At 41.7% G+C, this 19,461-nt stretch overlaps 1 protein-coding gene across 1 annotated transcript in view; it reads left to right on the top strand.

Annotated features, from left to right (window-relative positions):
* Nucleotides 1-19,461, top strand: part of FRMPD3 (FERM and PDZ domain containing 3) — a 175,182-nt gene that overhangs the window by 138,416 nt on the left and 17,305 nt on the right. Inside the window, exons 11-14 of the mRNA XM_037167120.2 lie at nt 3,477-3,613; nt 3,953-4,079; nt 6,181-6,270; nt 7,972-8,151. Of these exons, the coding sequence (XP_037023015.2) occupies nt 3,477-3,613; nt 3,953-4,079; nt 6,181-6,270; nt 7,972-8,151 (534 nt within the window). The remainder of the gene's footprint in view (nt 1-3,476; nt 3,614-3,952; nt 4,080-6,180; nt 6,271-7,971; nt 8,152-19,461) is intronic.

The following is a 19,461-nucleotide window of genomic DNA, read 5'->3' on the forward strand; positions in this document are numbered from 1 at the left end:
GGGGGCACAGAAGTGTTGAAAGTAGAATAACCTGGCCAGATGAGCAATTTTGAAACAACGCATCATGCTAAGGAAGCGTACACCAGCTAGGAAGTCATCACAGTGATCTGTAGAAGAAATAATGGGGTCCGGAATCAGGGCAGTGATGGAGGGGGTAGGGTAGGGTGCAAGAGATATTTAAAAGATAGGATTGATGAGCTTTGAGTTGATAAGTGGTAGAGGTGGTATCATTTCCCAAGTAAGGTAGTGGGATGAGTTTGAGGAAAACATGAGCTCATTTTGGAATGTATTGAGTTTTAGGTACCCATAAGATATACAGAGTGCTTGATAAGAGGGAACAGAAATCCTCAAAACTCATCTCTGGAGATGTGGTATAAGACATCATGGTTGTCCTTGCTGCCCCTTCTGACAACCTGAAATGTTAGGGACATTTTTCAAACAGCCTTGGATTTCTTTACCAGCACTTTCACTCAGTTGTGTTTCCTCTATGAACTTTATAAGTTTAGTTCTCAGTTTATTTGCCCAATATTTTTTTCACTCAAGCTTCCGGGGATCATCTTGTTTCAAATATTTTGGATTTTTGTTACAAAAAAATATCTACCCTCTCTCTTTCCCTTTTGTGATGGTATAGACTTCAGCTGTATTCTTCCTTTTTAAAAATATTTTATAGATTACTTTTAAATTTTATTTCTCAGTTATAGTAGACACACAATATTATATTAATTTCAGATGTACAACATAGTGAATAGACACTTATATACCTTATGAAGTTATCACCCTGATGAGTCTAGTACTCATCTGACACTGTATATAATTATTACAATATTATTGACTGTATTCCTTATTTTTTATATTGAATGGCTTTATTGAGATCTAATTGACACACAACAAACTGCACATATTTAAAATATATAATATGATAAGTTTTGACATATGTTTAAACATGAGAAACCATCACAGCAGTCAAGATACCTCATATATCCATCACCCCCAAAGGTTTCCTCAGGCTCCTTTGTACTTTATCTTCACATCTCCAGGCAACAACTGACCTTCTTTCTGTCAATATAGATTAGTTTGCATTTTCTAAAATTTTATTTAAATGAAATTGTACACTATGTAAGCACTTTCTTTTTGTCTGGCTTTTTACTCAGCATAGTGATTTTGAGATCTATCCATGTTGTTGTGTGTATCAGTACTTCATTCCTTATTGTTGAGTAGTAGTTAATAGTATGGGCATACTAAAATTTGTTTATCAGTTCATCTGCTAATGGATATTTGGGTTGTTTCATGATTTGGGCTACTACAAAAAACAAACATTCTGTGAACATTCATGTGCAAGTCTTTTATGATATATTCTTTCTTTTCCCTTGGGTAAATATTTTAAAATGGAATGGTTTTATCATATGGTCGATCTACCTCTCCTTAACTTCTTAAAGAAATTCCAGTACTATTTTCCAAAGTGGTTGTACCATTTCACATTCCCACCAGCCATATATGAGAGTCCAAGTTTCTCCACAACCTTATCAGCACTTGGTATTGTCAGTATTTTTCTCATTTTAGTCATTCTAATAGTGTGCAGTGGTATTTCATTATGGTTTTCATTTGAATTTCCCTAATGACTATTTAAACATTTTTTCATGTGCCTATTTGCCATCTTGCATCTTTTTGCAGTAAAGTGTCTATTCAAATCTTTTGCCTACTTTTGAAAATTGGGGTTGTTTGTTTTCTTTTTATCAAGTTTTGAGTTATTTATGCATTCTAGACACAAGTTATTTGTTGCGTATGTTATTTACAGTTATTTTCTCCCAGTCTATGGTGTGTCTTTTCAGTTTCTAAACAATATCTTTTCACAGAGCAAAGTTTGAACTTTGAAGTCTAATTTGTCAATTTGTTCTCCTATGGATTATGGATGTGGTGTCACAGCTAAGAAATCTTTTCCTAACCCAAGGTCATGAAGATTTTCTCCTATCTGATTCTAGAAGTTTTACCATTTTAGATTTTACATTTAGGTCTGTGATTCATTTTGAGTTAACTTTTGTATGTGGTACAAAGTACTAATCATTTTTTTCCTGTGGATATCTAGTTGTTCTAGCACTATTTGTTTAAAAGACTATTCTTTCTCCACTGACTTGCCTTTACACTTTTGTCACAAATCAGTTGCCTATATGTATGTGAATCTATTTCTGAGCTATCTTTTCTATTCCATTGATCTACCTACTTAATTTTTATGCCAACATCACACTCTTTGGATTACTGTAGCTTTATAACAAGCCTTAAAATCAGGTAGTGTTTGTCCTCCAACGTTGTTCTACTTTTTCAAAGTTGTTTTGACCATTCTAGGTCCTTTGCATTTCCATGTAAACTTTACAATTCACTTACCAATTTCTGCCAAAAACCAGCTGTGACTCTGACTATAGATAAATTATATAGATAGATTTGGGGAGAATTGACATCTTAATAACACTGAGTCTTCAAACCCGTGAACACAGTATATTTTTACATTTATTCATGTTTTCTTTAATTTTTCTCAGCAATGTTTTCTAGTTTTCAGTGTAAAGTTATTTCACATATTTTGACAGATGTATCCTTAGTTTTCTCATGTTTTTGATGCTATGGTAAATGGTTTTGATTTTAATTTCAATTCTAATTGTCATAAGCATGTAGAAATGTAATGCATTTTTATATGTTAATCTTATATCCTGCAACCCTGCTAACTCATTAGTTCCAGTAGATTTTTGTAGATTCCATTGGATTTTCTATGTAGACGATCATTGATGAAGCATTCCTTCTTCCCTTTCTCCTATGCTGTAGTGATATCACCATGGCTCCCCAGTCCCTTAGCTCATCCTGGTTCCACTTCAACATAATGGGCAACTGGTTTAACCAAGAGTGAATCTTTGATAGCTGGGACTCCAACCCTCAGAGTTTTGGAATTATACCCTTGGCCAGTAGCTCTAGCATACCCCTTTTAGGATAGCATAAGAGAGACTGACTCATCACTGCTTTTTGACCTTCAGACCCCAACAAACAGAATATCTGCCTCACCTCTGCAATCCATCTCTCATCCTAGGTTTCTGGGCCATAGCCCTGTAGAGAGCCCATCCCAATGTGTCCTTTTGTTCCCATCTGAACCAGGGAGGGGGCAGTGAGTAAAAACAAAGAGGGGTTCTTGTAAAAGGAGTAAATAAAGGAAATATCACTTTTGTAGCAGCCTAGATATTCTGCTCACTTATGCCAATGTGTGCACCCATCATTGAGAAGAGAATCATTCAATATCTGCTGAATGAAGTGAATAGTATCTCTGAGACCTGAAGTTTCCCTGTTACCTCTTCCCCAAAGGCAGAACTTTTCTCTTCTCCTTGATGTATAAATCTCCTTGGCACTAGGATGTTTTTCTGTGATGGAATGGACTAGATGGGTGGTTGAGGAAGGGATGACCCCTTTAACTAACAGGTTTGGATTGTCCTGTTTCACAGAGCCGGAACGATGTTATCCGAGAACGCTTTGGAATGGACCCCAAGCCGGAGATGCTTTTGGGCCTTGCTGCCCTCCACATCTATATCACTGTTTCAGCCACTCGACCTAGTCAGAAGATTTCACTCAAGAATGTGGAGTGAGTTGTGCTGAAACCTTTTGGGATTGGGGCCCTTCTAAAACTATGTAGGAAGAAGGTGCATTGTTTGAGTTGTGCTGTACTTTTCAGGAATGTAGATCTGGGATGGGAGTGAGAATTGGTGTTCCTCATACCTAGACCATGATGTCCTTGAGCTACAGTTTATACTGGGTAACTGTGGCTAATGTTTTTCTCCTTCTCCACCCCACCCAGACTTTCTCCCAGGCTTCATTCCTTTGTCTCTGCCTCTCAGATTCAGTCTGTTTCTGTCTTACCATCATCCTTTCGCTGTTCCACTTTGTCTCTCTCATTAATTTCTTACTTTTCTTCTGCTTTTAGGAAGGAGTGGGGCCTGGAACCCTTTCTTCCCCCCTCCCTCCTGCAGGGCATTAAAGAGAAGAACCTCCGGAAATCTCTCTCTCAGCAACTGAAGGCTCACCAAACACATCCTTCCAGTGGCACCAAGGTACCCAGAGTAGGCCATTGGGCACTGTGTTTAGGCACTAGTGGTCATGGGGGCTCCTGCATGGTTTCCAAGCAGGCCTGGTCTTCTGGGGATTCTCCCCACTGTTTTCAACTTGGGTACAATGCAGTTTGGCTGGATATGGGGAATGATTGTAGAGAGGGGATTTCCCCAAGCCTGAGCCTCCCCCAGGGACAGCTCAGTGGCAAGTCACTGAGAAAGCCTAGGGTCCTCTGAGTAAAGGGATGCAGATGCAGTAAGAGAAAATTTTCAGGCCATTTCACCCATTTAAGTCAGTGCTGGTTGAACATCTGCCATATGGATAGCACTAGGCCCTGGGTAGCACATGTTTTCCATGAAAGTGACTGCTCTTTCTCTCATTTATTTTCTGATTCATTAATCCTGGGACAGGGTATTTGGGGAGATAAAAGCCCAGCCTGGTGAGACAAGGCATGATTTGGAAAATGGGTCTCTGGGTGGCATGTTGAGGGCTCAGTTCACTGCTCTGCATTCCTGAACATTCTTGGGCACCCTCTGAGGGCCCCCCACTGTCTGCTCCCCCAGCCCTGTATGCTCTTCTCATGCTTGTGAAGCTCAGTCTGCTTGTGCCTAGGAAGCAGGAGGGTGGTAAGAGGCACTGAAATCAGCATGCAGATGTAGGCGCAAGACACTGTCACCTCAATTTACTCCACCTATTTCAGATTCCTTGCATTACCAACTAGCTTCTCTTTTAAGATGCAAATTTCCCCTAAGAGTTAAGCCATTTATACCTTGCTGTGCATATTTAATCAGATTGTGTTCTTCCCAGCAGAGGAGAACATCAGTGCTCCCAACCATCTCCTCAGCAAACATTTTTTTTGAGGTTCCCCAGTCCTTAGACTGGAGATTCTAAGTTGAAGAAGGCCTGGTTTCCAATCTCAATTTGGGGGAAAAGGCTAGTGGGGAAGCACCAGTCAGTCACAATACAATGCAACAAGCATGGGACTCTGAAAGCATGCAGAAAGAACACCCAGCCTAAACTGAGGAAGGCAGAAAAGGCCAGGAATTGGTGCATTTGATGCCAGAGCTGAGTCTTGATAAACAGACTATCAGGAGTTTATCTAGATGAATTTGTGGGGGCAAGACTTTCCCAGAGAGGGAGACCTGTTTGTACAAAGTCATCAGGACATGAGAGAAAGTGGTACATGAAAAGAAATACAAATAGTTCACCATAGCCAGGACAGAGAGTTCAAGGAACACTCCTGGGTCAGGGGAAAGTAGGAGCAAGAGAGGAGGCTGGAGAAGTTGGCAGGAGCCAGTTCATGGAAGGTTTTGTGTGCTGTGGAAAGGGATTACACTTCATCCTGTAGGGCAGCCAAGAGTCACTGAAGGATGTTTAAGCAGGCAGCTGACGGGATTAATCTTATATTTTAGGATGTTCCCTATAAACAGCATGGAGGGGTTGAGGAAAAGGAGTGTCAGTACTGAAGGTAACCTGGCTGCCACCTGTTATGGGGGAGAGGGGACATCAAGGCAATGACAGTGGGGCTAGAGAAGAGGGTTGGATAGACAGGAGGTGAAATCAAGATGATTTGGTGACTAGTGGACTTCTCAGGTAAGAGGATGAGGGAAGAGTCCACTGTGACTCCCAAGTTTCTAGCTGAAACCCCCCAGGGGATGCTGCTGTTACTATTAGAGACTTTTGTATGAGTAAATGCCAGAAGAAGAGCAGGCTTGGGACTTAGGTGTGCTCAGGATCAAAGGTTTGGGATGGTTAGTACCTAGTGGCCATAAGGGATCTCAGGAGACAGATATAAATGAAGTGGGGGGGGTCTCACATATGGAGAAAGCTGTTATAATTAACCTCCAAAAGTGAGTAAGCTGGATTCTTAAGGAATGAGGATCAGGAGGAAACAGAGGGTTTAAGAAGGGAGAGGGGTTGCTAGAAGCAAGACCTGTCTGAAGGGAAACCTTCCTGCAGTTTCTCCGAGGGTCTCCTCACACTCCCACAGTGTGTCTTGCTGACTCTATGCTATCCTGAGATGTTGACACTCCTTCCTAAGAACAGAGGTTTGCTTTTGTGTGTCTCAAGTTTCTCATCTTTTTGAGTGGGTTGTTTCCACAGGGCTCTGCAATACAGGCAAAGCTCCAGTATCTTCGAATTCTGAATGAACTTCCAACCTTCACTGGCGTTTTGTTCAACACTGTGGGCCTGGTCAGTAAGGGCAGTGGGATTGGGTGGGAGGGAGCCCTGTGTGGGTACTTTCCTTGGTTGGAGGGCAGGAAGGACTCCATCAGAGCTTTAGGATGACACTTTATCTCAGCAAATATTTCTGAATGTCTTCTTCCCTCTTATTCCTCCTTCTTCTCCCTCTCCCCTCCCATGGTACTCTGGTAAAATGGTAAAGTAGGAGGTGATTTTTGTTTTTAGTATTCCTCCATGACCCTGTTGTGTCTCCTTTCCTCAATTTCAGAAGTTGGCAAACTTTTCACATAAAGGGCAAGATAGTGAATATTTTAGGTTTTGCAGTTGGGCTATGCACATGTCACAAATACTCAGCCCTGCCATTGTAGCATGAAAGTAACCATAGACAATGCATAAACAAGTAGGCCTGGCTGTGTTCCCATATCTCTAGTTATGGACACTGAACTTTGAATTTCATGTAATTTTCACATGTCACAAAATATGGCTATTTTGAATATTTTCCAACCATTTAAAAATGTAAAAAAATATTCTTAGCTCATAAGCCGTATGAAAACTGGTGGTGGGTCAGACCCTTGCTCTGTTTTTATTGCATTCCTTATAACCCCACAGCCCCCCACTCCAGGCTTCTTCAATCAGTATGTTTTCCTCTGCCTACCTAGGGCTTCCACTACAGCAACATTCTCAGGAGGAGGAGGGACTGCTGGTCCCCCTAACACTGTGCCCCAGGCTAGTTTACCTTAGTGAGCTAAGAGGAAAGGAAATTCAAATCATCTTGCTGACTGGATCCAAGTGTTGTCATGTTCTCGGGAATAAACTATCATGCTCATGGGGCACTAATGAAAAGGTGCTTATCAAAGTATCTACAGCAGATTGAAGAGGTTCCTTGGGGGTGATGCTCATACCCTGGAAAGGGCCAGCAGATGGCTCAGGCTTGATGGTGCCAAGGAGCCTGTCAGGATCACTTAAGTGAATTCAGTCCACCCATCACAGAAGTAGCCATTTACATACTGAGATTTGAGGATCCCTGAAAACCCACTGCCCCCTCCCTCCATTCTACCCCTTTGACCCTGCTACTGCTGAAATTCTTATAGGCTATTCCTTTGGGTTAACATTGATGTAGTGCCTATAAAAGGGCAAATATCTTCTTAGGGAGAGAGACCCCCCCATTAAGTGCCCAGTCAACCCTTAAAACTTTAGACAGAGTTACTTTTTGTCTTTTTAGCTTTTGGCAACCAGTGAAAAGTGAAAGTTTGGGTGGCTGTTTATTGGTGTCGTGGGTTAGGGAATAAAGACCAAACACAGAATGCTACTTGTTTAGAGTACTAGGTGGATGCCTTGAGTGGCCTACAACAACAAATGGAAAGTTGGTGGGGCTTGATAGGAACAGGATGCTATAAAGGCACCAGAAAAAGCCTCACCTACTTCATGATTTTGCTACAGCCAGCTCTGCTGCTGCCCACTTCACTCAACCTGCTGCTGAGGCTAAGGTATCCATTTGGACAGATAACCTGGGGCCCTGTCCTGACAACAGGAACATCCAAGACTATTTTCCCCTCAAGGTTGTCCTCCTCTGGCACTGAGCCCCAGATGTTTCCAGACTTCCCAGCAGAACCGGCCAAATGCTTGTTTTCTATTTCCTACTCCTGTCTCTTCTCCCTGCCTTCTCTGCCTTTCTTTCTATGAATGCTGCCCACCACACTTGGGCACCAGGATGAGAAACAGTCAGCCACCACTCTCCTGGTGGGACCCCGTCATGGCATCAGCCATGTTATTGACCTCAAAACCAACCTCACCACTGTGCTGTCTGAGTTCAACAAGATCAGCAAGATCCAGCTGTTCCGGGAGAACCAGGGCGTGGCTCGAGTGGAAACTAGCATCATGGATGCCAAGGTAAGCCTGGCTTTGTGACTACTTCTCCCTAGGGGCAGGCCTTGGGAACAAAGAAAAAAAATAACCTTAAAAAAGAGAGTTTGAGCCTGTCAAGTGAGGTTATTCTGAAATGGTTCCAATCATGAACCCATTTGGGCTCATCTTTCTTATCTTTCTCAAACCTGTGGGACATGCTATCTTGATCACATATTAAGGTCAGTCAGTGCTAGGGAAAGCTAGGGAGTGTTCAATCAACCCATAAGAGGTCTTTAGCAGTAAGAAGGGGAAATAGAGAACTTGGAGCTACCTCCAGGCCACCACTCCCCAATCTTGTGTCATAGCACAAATAGGAAATTACATTCATGTGGAATAGTGGGGTAAATGTTCCCCAGAAACTCTAGCCACCCCAGGTCTTGTCTGGCTGTTCCAAAGCCTAAAGGGATATGTGTGTAACAGTTGGAGAGCCCTGCCACAGGCATACACACTTGGAATCATGCAGGAAGGGATGTCTGAGTATGTAGATAAGATCTAAGGGAGGCCTGAGGAGGTAGCAGGTAGAACCTGGTCCCCATTTCACCTCCCAGAGTCCACCTCTTCCAGAACCTTACAGCCTTTCTCATCAGTGAGCTCATTTAGACTACCAAGCAGCTGTTGCTTGTGCAGAGTCAGGCAGCCTTGGTCTGCCACGGTTCTCTAGTTTGAACACTCAGTGATGATTATGCATGGGGCCAGGCCTGCCTGCAATCTGGTGAAAGGTATTAGAGATGAGGCAACTTTCCTTCCTTAAAGGATTTCCCAAGGGGAGATGTTTTAGCATATTAAGAAGTGGAGCATTTGCTGTTTCTAGGAGAGCTATTTTTGTCTTTGTTAAACCCAGAATACTTTACATTGTTAATTTTTCCATCTGTGATTCACAGGAATGCCATTGGTTTATGAATGTGCCTGGAACTAATATTTAATTGGCTTATGGGTACTTCCTTAACTAATAATTGCTTCCTGCTCAGATGTTGTTGAGTAAAAAGCCAAATTGGCAGCTAGGGAAGGGGGTGGAAAAACAAGACATGCAGGAGAGATGTGGCTTCCTGAGAAATAAAGCAGAGAAACAGGACTTCTGGGCAAGATAATAGTGTAGGTAAATGCAATACTTGCCTCCTCCTACAACCACATCAAAGTTACAACTAAACTACAGAACAACCATCATTCAGAACCACCTGAAATCTGGCTGAGTGGAAGTTCTTCAACTAGGAAATTAAAGAAGAATCCACATCAAGACTGGTAGGAGGGACAGAGATACAGAATAATCTGGTCCCACACCCATGTATGACAGGTAAAAATTGGGAAGGATATCTCAGCTACAGAGGTCCCCCTGAGGAGTGAAGGGCTCCAGTCCCACACCAGGTGCCCCAACTCAGTGCCAGGAAAAAAAGTCTCCATAACTTCTGGCTGTAAAAACAAGTGAGTATTAAGGCTGAAAGAGACAGAGGGCTTGTAGAGTTCCAGGCTATTCCTCTTAAAGGGTCCATGCATGGGCTTACTCATACTCATTCCCTCTGAGCTCCAGCACTGGGGCAGCATCTTGAAAGGTACCAGGGACATATAGAGAGGAATTGAATTCTCTGACATCAGGGTGAGAGAGAATGGGACAACTTTCTCCCAGACAGAAGAACTGGCAGAGGCCATTGTTCCTTTAATGAGCCCTCTTCTAGCAGAGCTAGCAGGTAGGTGTCATATCTGAGTCTCCATAAACCTGGCTCACACTGTTTGCCTGACCCTAGTGATTTGCGGATGCCCTGTTTCACTCAGTTTTCAGGTCCACCCAAGCTGTTTCCATTGGCTTTTCCATACAAATGGTCTGTCTTGGCTCATGCTTCAGATTTTCCTAAAATCTCTCAAACAAGCAGCATCTGGCTTCAGTGTGCCCAGTGCCTCTCGCTCAGTGGCCCAAAGCTTAGTAATATCAGTATCCAGCCTTAGTTTGCAGCTTGGCCTCACCTGGGCACCTCCAAGCCCAACACAGCTAGCAGCCATCTGCAGTCATTTTGTAGCTCATGACTGGTGGCCCTGGGCTGACCACTGACATTGGCCAGCACCTTTCAGGAGGCCCCAGAGCCAACACACCCAGTGGACAGCTTCAGGCCATGTCGAAGCATCACCACCCAACCACCTCCACAAGTGACACACTCAAGGGGCATAGTCAGCTGGCACCAGAGCCCTGCTGAAGTAAGTCATGCTCTGTGTGGTGGGACATTGCACAGCTGATCCTCCATGGTAGTCAGTGGACTCATTGGTGGTTGAAGCCAGTCCTTGTACCTGACTGGCCTGGGGGTAAATCCCTCCTGTTGACATGCCAACAGCAACCAACTATAAGAGGAGGGTGTAAACAGCTCACACAGTGGGCATACCTTGAGTGCCCAGCTTGGATGATCAGGAAAGCTGTGCCACTGGACCCTACAGGACATCTACCACACTAGGCCACTCTACCAAGCCCAGGAGACATAGAAACTGTACCAATTACATAGAAACAAACACAGGAGAGGCTGTCGAAATGAGGAGACAAAGAAACATGTCACAAATGAAAGAACAAAACAAAACTCTAAAAGAACTAAATGATGGAGACAAGCAATCTACTAGATGCAGAGTTCAAAACACTGGTTATAAGGATGTTCAATAAACTCAGTGAGAACCTCAATGGCATAAAAAAGGACCAGTCAGAAATGAAGGACACATTAACTAAAATGAAGAATAACTTACAGAGAATCAACAGTAAAGTGGATTAATCTGACAATCAAATCACCAATTCGGAATATATGGAAGCAAGAAATACCAAACCAAAACATCAAAAAAGAAAAAACAATACAGAAAAAATGAAGGTAGTGTAAGGACCCTCTGGGACAACTTCACGCATGCTAACATTTACATCATGGGGGTTTCAGAAAGAGAAGAGAGAGAAGAAATTGAAAATGTATTTGAAAAAGTAATTAGAGAAAACTTCCCTAACTTGGTCAAGAAAATAGACATACAAGACCAGGAAGCACAGAGAGTCCCAAGCAGGATGAACCCAAAGAGGCCCATACCAAGTCACATCATAATTAAAATGCTAAAGGTTAAATACAAAGAGAGAATCCTAAAAGCAGCAAAAGAAAAGCAGTTTCTCAGTGAGAGCTACCTACAAGGGAGCTCTGATAAGACTGTAAAGTTGGTATTTCAATACAAACTTTGCAAGTCAGGAGGGAGTGGCAAGAAGTACTCAAAGTGATGGAAAGCAAGGCTCTACAACTGAGATTACTCTACCCAGCAAAACTATCATTTAGAATGGCAGGACAGATAAGAGCTTCCCTTAAGAAAAATATAAAGGAGTTCATCACCACCAAACCAGAATTATATGAAATCCTAAAGGGTCTTCTTTAAGAAGAAGGGGAAAAAATAAAAATATGAACAATAAAATGACAATAAATATATATCAACAATTAAATCTAAAAAACAAAAATAAATGAAGAAGAACAAAAACAGATTCATAGAGAACATTTTGATGGTTGCCAGATGGGAGGGGGCCTTGGGGAATGGGTGAAGAAATTTGGAAGTACAAATTGGTAGATACAGAATAGTCATGGGGATATAAAGTACAGCATAGGGAAAATAGCCAATACTATTATAATAACTATGTATGGTGTCAGATTTATTGGGATTATCACTTAGTAAGTTATGTAATGTCTGATCACTGGGGTGAACACCTGAAACTAATAAAATAATGTGTGTCAGCTGTAATTAAAAAGTACAAATGATTTAAAATTGAAAAAAATAAAATAGAGAAACAGCTTCACAACAGAATCTTTGTTCTACAAGTGATTGTCAACATTGGCTGTACAATAGAATTTACTTGACAGCTTTATATAAATACAGATACCTGGGTCCTACTCCCAGTGATTGTGGTTTAAATTGATTGGGGTACAGCCTTGGCATCAGTTTTTATTTATTTTTCAGTTCCCAGGGTGACTCTGCAGTGTAGCCAGGTTTGAGAACCACTTACCTCTGGATCCAGAGCTCTGGGAGGAACCAGGCCAAGCAGGGTTAGTGGGGTATTTCCTGGGTGAGGAGCACTAATCTCATTTATAGGAGTGATCCAGTCACAGTTGTGGGCATGAATGCTATCCTGGAGTGACTACACTTTTATTGGGGACACCTAGACTCACAAAGACACATGACTTACTTTAATAAAACAATATTAGAAATTTCATAGAGTTCTGGAATCAGACAGACCAGGTTCAGAATCCATACACCAGTTCTTGGCTGAGTAGCCTTGAAAAAGTATCTTAACCTCTCTAAGCACTGCAAAATGGAGTATCTATCTCTAAATGTCATTTAGGATTAAATGAGAAAAATGTATGTAAAATGTCTTAGCACACTGCCTGACACATTATAAGTGCTCACCAAATGAGACCTGATATTTTTTAAAAAGCAAAACATCACAAAATTTAAAATCAAGTAAAATTTATAGACAAGCATAGCATGGAGCATTAAATAAAAGAACAGGAAGGGATTAAACAGAACTGTCTTCCCACAAGAGAGTGTTTTAAGCTGGATATTGAAGTGATAGGCATGGATTAATAGAGAGAAGTTGGATGTATTCACAGGCGGAGAGCAAGCATGGAAATAAGCAAGATATATGTGCATGTTGATAAGCATAGTTGCTTGGTTGGAGAGGAGAATGAAAAGAAAAGAGATTGGAGAGATTGGGGGAGGCAGAATATGCCAGTTTTAAGCTACAGTGGGAATCCACTGTAGTCCTGGAACAGAGGAGTGATAGAAGGAAAGCTGATTTGGACCAGTTTGCCTGATGGACAGGATCAAAGCTAATATGAAACTAGGGAGACAAGGAGGGGATTGTGGTGCTAAGAGCAAGAATGAAGTGATAAAGTCAGGGCCTCAGCTGGAGGGACAGCAATGGTAATGAAATAGAATGAATGAATGTGAAATATATAGAACCATTAAGAATGTGCATGCATCTCCCCCCACACATCCCTCTCTTGCACATACAACATACATGCTTTATTACACTAACCTTTATTGCATGCTGCATGTAGCCCAAGTTCACTGAACGATGGTACTATGCATGCATACACATAGGTGGGTGGAAGGATGAGAGACTACATTAGGAGATAAACAGAAGATCTTGTTGGCGAATGGAGGGGGCTAGGAGTAGGTTGCACTTTGCTGAGTGGGAAACAATGAATGATTAGTTAGATATTGCAACCAACAGTGGTTAGTTAGATATTGTCATCAGGTATGCCCTACTTTAAGCGAAAATGTATAGCCCTGGCTGGTGTGGCTCAGTGGATTGAGGGCTAGTTAGATATTGGTTAGTTAGATATTGCAACTAACAATAGTTAGTTATTGTCATCAGGTGACATCCATCAGGTGGATTGAGGGCTAGTTATTTAGATATTGGTTAGTTAGATATTGGTTAGATATTGGTTAATGTCCATCAGATGGATTGAGGGCTAGTTAGGTAGATATTGGTTAGATATTGTCATCAGGTGACATCCATCAGGTGGATTGAGGGCCAGTTAAATATTGGTTAGTTAGATATTGGTTAGTTGGATATTGCAACTAACAATGGTTAGTTAGATACTGTCATCAGGTGACATAGAATTCAGGTATGCCCTACTTTAAGCAAAATGTATAGCCCTGCCTAGTGTGGCTCAGTGGATCGAGGGCTGGCCTCTGAACCAAAGGGTCACCAGTTCAATTCCTAGTCAAAGCACATGCTTGGGTTTCCAGCCAGGTTCTCTGTAGGGGCCATGTGAAAGGCAACTGCACATTGATGTTTCTCTCCCTCTCTTTCTTCCTCCTTTCCCCTCTCTCTAAAAACAAATAAACAAAATATTTTTAATGTATAAAATGTATATGAAAAACTATAACAATTGTTCACTTTATATTAAAATATTTCTATTTTGTAAACAGATTTATCATGTGCAGTAGGCAGAGTAATGGCATCCCAAAAATGCCCCTGCCCTAATCTCTAGAACCTGTGAATATGCTGTGTTATATGGCAGGGAGGAATTAAGATTGCTGCGGGAAGTAAGATTGTTAATAAACTGTCCTTAAAAGAGGAATATTAACCAGAATTTTCCAGATGGGCCCAGTGGAATCAAAAGGGTTGTTGTAAGTGAGAGAAGCGGAAGAAAAGGTTAGAGTGATGCAATGTGAAAAGGAGTCAGCCCAAGCTTGCTGGCCTTGAAGATTGGGGAAGGAGCCATGAGCCAAGGATTGTGAGTGGCCTCTAGAAGCTAGAAAAGGAAAGAAAACCCATTATCCCCTATAGCCTCCAGAAGGCAAAAGTGAAGCAGCACTGCACACCCTTGATTTTAGGCCAATAAAACATGTGTCGAGAACTGTATTAGAATAGATGGAGTTACCATAGGCATGTTAAAATACAGAGAAGGTCAGAATTAATTTCAGCTGGAGGATTAAGAAAGCTTCTTTAATCCCTGGCTGATGAGGCTCAGTGGATTGAGCACCGGCCCGCAAACCAAAAGGTTGCTGGTTCTATTCCCAGTCAGGGCACATGCCAGGGTTTCAGGCTGGGCAAACTAGCCAGACCTAGCAGTCCAGGTCCCCAGTTGGGGGCATGTGAGAGGCAACAAATTCATGTTTCTCTCCCTGTCTCCCTCCCTGTCTCTCTAAAAATAAATAATTTTTTAAAAGGAAGCTTCTTCAAGGTACTTGATATCAGCAATATCTGTGGTTACTGAGTGGTGCCTCTTTCCATATATGTGCACAATGAGAAGGATTTGAGAAGATGAGGTTAGGAAAGCTCTTTACTGGAGAATGGCTTCCCTGGGCTTAGTAGGAGTCAGTACTTAGGGTGAGTGTCATGCTGAAGCTGGTTTGCTCAGCTGCAGGAGAGCCAGCTGTGTATATCTGTCCGAACTCTACTTTCAGTGATATCTCATTGATAACTTGAAAGTGGCCGTGGTGGTAGTATGTACACCAGGGAAATTGTCAAACACTACAAATCAGGACTTCAGAGAACTGGTCATTAAATGTTTACCAGCACACCACTGTAGAGGGTACAATAAAGAAAAAGACTGTCTGAATTCCTTAACAAGGAGCATGGAAGTTAGAAAACAGACTTGGCCCTTTTCCACCTAGATATGCCACTCTGGTCTGGAAGTATTCTGGAATAGACTGATAAAACCATCATTCACTTAAAGCAATAGTTCTTAGCTCTGACCGCACATTGGAATTGTGTTTGGAGTTAAAAAACAACAATAACAATAACAACAACACTGGATGCCCAGACCCTTCCTCTCAAACCATTTAAACTAGAATGTCTAGGATAGAACAAACACTTCGAAAATTTATATGGAACCATAAACGAGCCCGAATAGCAGCTGCTCTTTTGAGAAAGAAGAACAAAGTAGGGGGATCACAATACCTGATATCAAACTGTATTACAAGGCCACTGTAATCAAAACAGCCTGGTACTGGCATAAAAACAGGCACATAGACCAATGGAACAGAACAGAGAGCCCAGAAATCAACCCAAGTCTCTACAGTTAATTAATATTCAACAAAGGGGGCAGTAACATAAAATGGAGTAAAGATAGCCTCTTCAACAAATGGTGTTGGGAGAACTGGATAGCTACGTGCAAAAAAATGAAACTTGAGCACAGACTTACACAATACACCAAAATAAATTCAAAGTGGATAAAAGACTTAAATGTAAGCCGTGACACTATTAAAGTCCTAGAGGAGAACATTGGCAAGAAAATCTCAGATATTTCACGCAGCAACTTTTTTACTGATATGTCCCCTAGAGCAAGGAATGTAAAGGAAAGAATAAACAAATGGGATCTTATCAAAATAAAAAGCTTCTGCGTGGCTAAAGAAAACAGTATTAAATTAGCAAGACAACCAACTGTATGGAAAAACATATTTGCCAATGATACCTCAGACAAAGGTTTAATCTCCAAAATATACAAAGAACTTACACGACTCCACTCTAAGAAGACACCCAACCCAATTAAAAAATTGGAAAAGGACTTGAACAAACACTTCTCCAAGGAGGACATACAGAACATCCAGAGACACATGAAGAGATGCTCAATATCGTTAGCTATCAGAGAGATGCAAATTAAAACCACAATGAGATACCACTTTACACCAGTCAGGATGGCTATCATAAACAAAGCAACAAACAACAAATGTTGGAGAGGTTGTGGGGGAAAAGGGGGTCCTTAGTCCACTGTTGGTGGGATTGCAGACTGGTACAACCATTATGGAAAACAGTATGGAATTTTCTCAGGAAAATAAAAATCGACCTGCCTTTTGACCCAGCAATTCCACTGCTGGGATTATATCCTAAGAATCCTAAAACATCAATTTCAAAGAACCTATGCCCTACAATGTTCATAGCAGCACAATTTACAATAGCCAAGAGTTGGAAGCAACCTAGGTGCCCATCAGTAAATGAATGGATCAAAAAAATTGTGGTACATATACACAATGGAATTCTATGCTGCAAAGAGAAAGAAGAAGCTACTACCTTTTGCAACAACATGGATGGAACTGGAAAGCATTATGCTGAGTGAAGTAGGCCAGGTGCTGAAAGACAAATACCATATGATCTCACCTTTAACAGGAAGCTAAACAACAAAACAAACAAGCAAGCAGGGAAAAAATAAAACAAAGACACTGAAATAGAGAACAAGGGGACAGTGACCAGAGGGGAGAAGGAAGGGAAGTTAAGGGGAAAAAGGGGGAGGGATTTGGAGGAACAAATAGGAAGGACACAGGGACTAGAACTAAGGGGGGTGGAAATGGGAGGGAGGTGGGGAGCAAGGGGCGGGGGAGTCTGGGATGGGAAAAATAGACAAAAAACTGTACTTGAAAAATAACTAAATAAAATTAATTAAAATTTTTAAAAAGGGCAACATATATTATATTTTTTTGTTGTTAGATGTGTGATGAACAAGTAAAAGGTGATAAAAAGACAGAAAAATAAAAAAAATAAACTAGAATGTCTAGGAATGAAACTAGAGTGTATAGGTTTTTATTTTCTTTTACTTTTTTAAACTTTAGAGTATATAGGATATTTCCCCTTTTGGTTGAATTTATTGGGGTGACATTGGTTAGTAAAGTTATATAGGTTTCAGATGTATAATTCTATGATACAACTGTACACTGTATTGTGTGTTCATCACCCCAAGTCAAGTCTCCTTCCATTACTGTTTATCCCCCCTCTACCCTCTTCTACCTCCCTAAGGCTATGAAGGTTTTTAAAGCTTCCCAGATAATTCTGATATGCATCTGGCTGAAGAACCACTGCCTTAAAGTAATATTCTGCCTTACCCGTAAATTGGCTGGCTGTCCCCAATTAGCCTTTCCCAATGATGTAGAAGCAAGAACCCAAACATACTAGTCCTCTGGGGCTCGAGGACCATCATCTTATACCCTTGCCCTTCCAGGCCCCTGAATTCCCATTCTTTTCCCATTTTCAGGGATGCTAGGGTGATCTGAGGCTACCTCAAGACTAGTCCCCTCCCTAGTTGGAATCCCAAAGTACTGGGTGCCCTTGAGCTCCCAGAGCATTCCAGGAAGGAGATGGGGCTGGAGTATATCAAACTGTACCTTATTTTGTCTCGCTGTATCTCCAACTCCATTATCCCTTTCTCCTTCACCATGCAAAGATGGCCTGAGCATATTTTTAGTTAGTTTTCATCCAGTTTACTTTCTTTTAGTGGAGCACACACAGTCTGGGGCTGAGACAGCACTGGACTGTTAGTACACCCATTACCACAAAAGCATACAAGGAAAGAAAAGAAGCCATCTAAGGAATGTCGTGAGGGATCTCTTATGGCCCAATCTGTCTGCTGTTCTTGTGTTTGAACTTTATTGCTCTACTGTTTTCTGTAGGAACAAACATTCCATTAGACATCGTGATCACTAAAATCCTATTTAAAATAAAATGTTGTTTTCGAAGGTTTCTAAGAAAACCTATCAACCTCTTTGATTGCCTGTCTTTGATTTCATTTTTACCCCTGCTGGCAAAAGAAAAAAGAAAAAAGCATCTGTGTTTCTTTTATAAGCTGCATTTGGCTTGTGCTGGGGCCCACTTGGCTGTGTGGGAATGCAGAGGAAAGGTTCCTGATGTGCTGTGCTATGCTGAGCCAGCTGGGGATGTGCTTGGCTCTCTCTGTGCACAGGATTTTGTTTTCATGCTACTTTATTACTGACATCAGGCTATATTCGGTTTAAGAAATAAGAGGGGAAACTGAAGTGAAGCCAGACGGTTAAGTAAGTCAGCCAGTTAGTCACTTAGCCTTCAAACTGTCCATCAGCCAGCTGACCAGCCAAGCAGGCAATTTAACTGGTCTGGATATCATACTATTAGGCTTTTAAGTATTCTTCTTGTCCTGTGGCCAGCTTGTCAGCCAGGGCATCAGTAGGTCAGACAACCCTGAAACCAGTTAGTCTATCAGTCAGCCAGCCAGTCAGCCTGTACTTTGGTCAAATGGTCTCTTATTTTTCAACCAATGGCATTTCCTCAAAGAAGCTCTCTCTAGCTTCTACAGCCAAATTAGTCACACATGCACACATTTGCACCCACCCACCCACACGCTAATGCAGGACATTACAGGTTCTGAGTACTCTTTGTACTTTTTCTTCATAGTGCTTATCATACCTTGCAATCATATTTATTTCTGTGATTACTTGGTTTATGTCTTAGTTTCTGCTACATTATAAGTGCCATGAGGTCAGGAACTATTTTGGCCCTGTTTTGGGATGAGTAGCTGCATCTTTCAGTGGGTCATGTTGTCTATGAGCCATTTAACCAGTGGGTAGCAACTTGCTGGGTAGACAGAGTGGGGTACAGGAGTGTTTCAGCTAGAGGGACCAGCATAGGTTAAGGTATGAAGGGGTGCAATAACATGCCATCTCTGGCAAACTGTAAATTATGTGTCATTGCTGGAGCATAAGATGAGGGGCTGTAATGGAAGAACACAGACAGAGTTAGCGGGAGATATACTTGGAGCTATATGTTGGGTCCAGGTCCTGAAGGACTTTGTGTGACAATGGAAGGAAGTGGGTTTTAGGTGATGAGCTATTTAAGGTTTTAAGTGACAAGGAGATTTATATTTTAGAACATGACTTAGGCAGCAATATGGGAGTGAAATGGAGTGAAGTGGGTAGACACTGGAGGCAGGAAGTTCAATCAGAAGGCTGTGGAGATCCTGAGGTATGTCCCACCTTTTCGATATCACAGAAAAGTCAAGATTGATATGGCACACTGGAATAAACAGATGAGGCAGCCTGTGGCCAGAGGCA

The sequence above is a fragment of the Artibeus jamaicensis genome, unplaced genomic scaffold, assembly GCF_021234435.1.
Source record: "Artibeus jamaicensis isolate MK-2021 breed Jamaican fruit bat unplaced genomic scaffold, CSHL_Jam_final scaffold_461, whole genome shotgun sequence".
Lineage (NCBI taxonomy): Eukaryota > Metazoa > Chordata > Mammalia > Chiroptera > Phyllostomidae > Artibeus > Artibeus jamaicensis.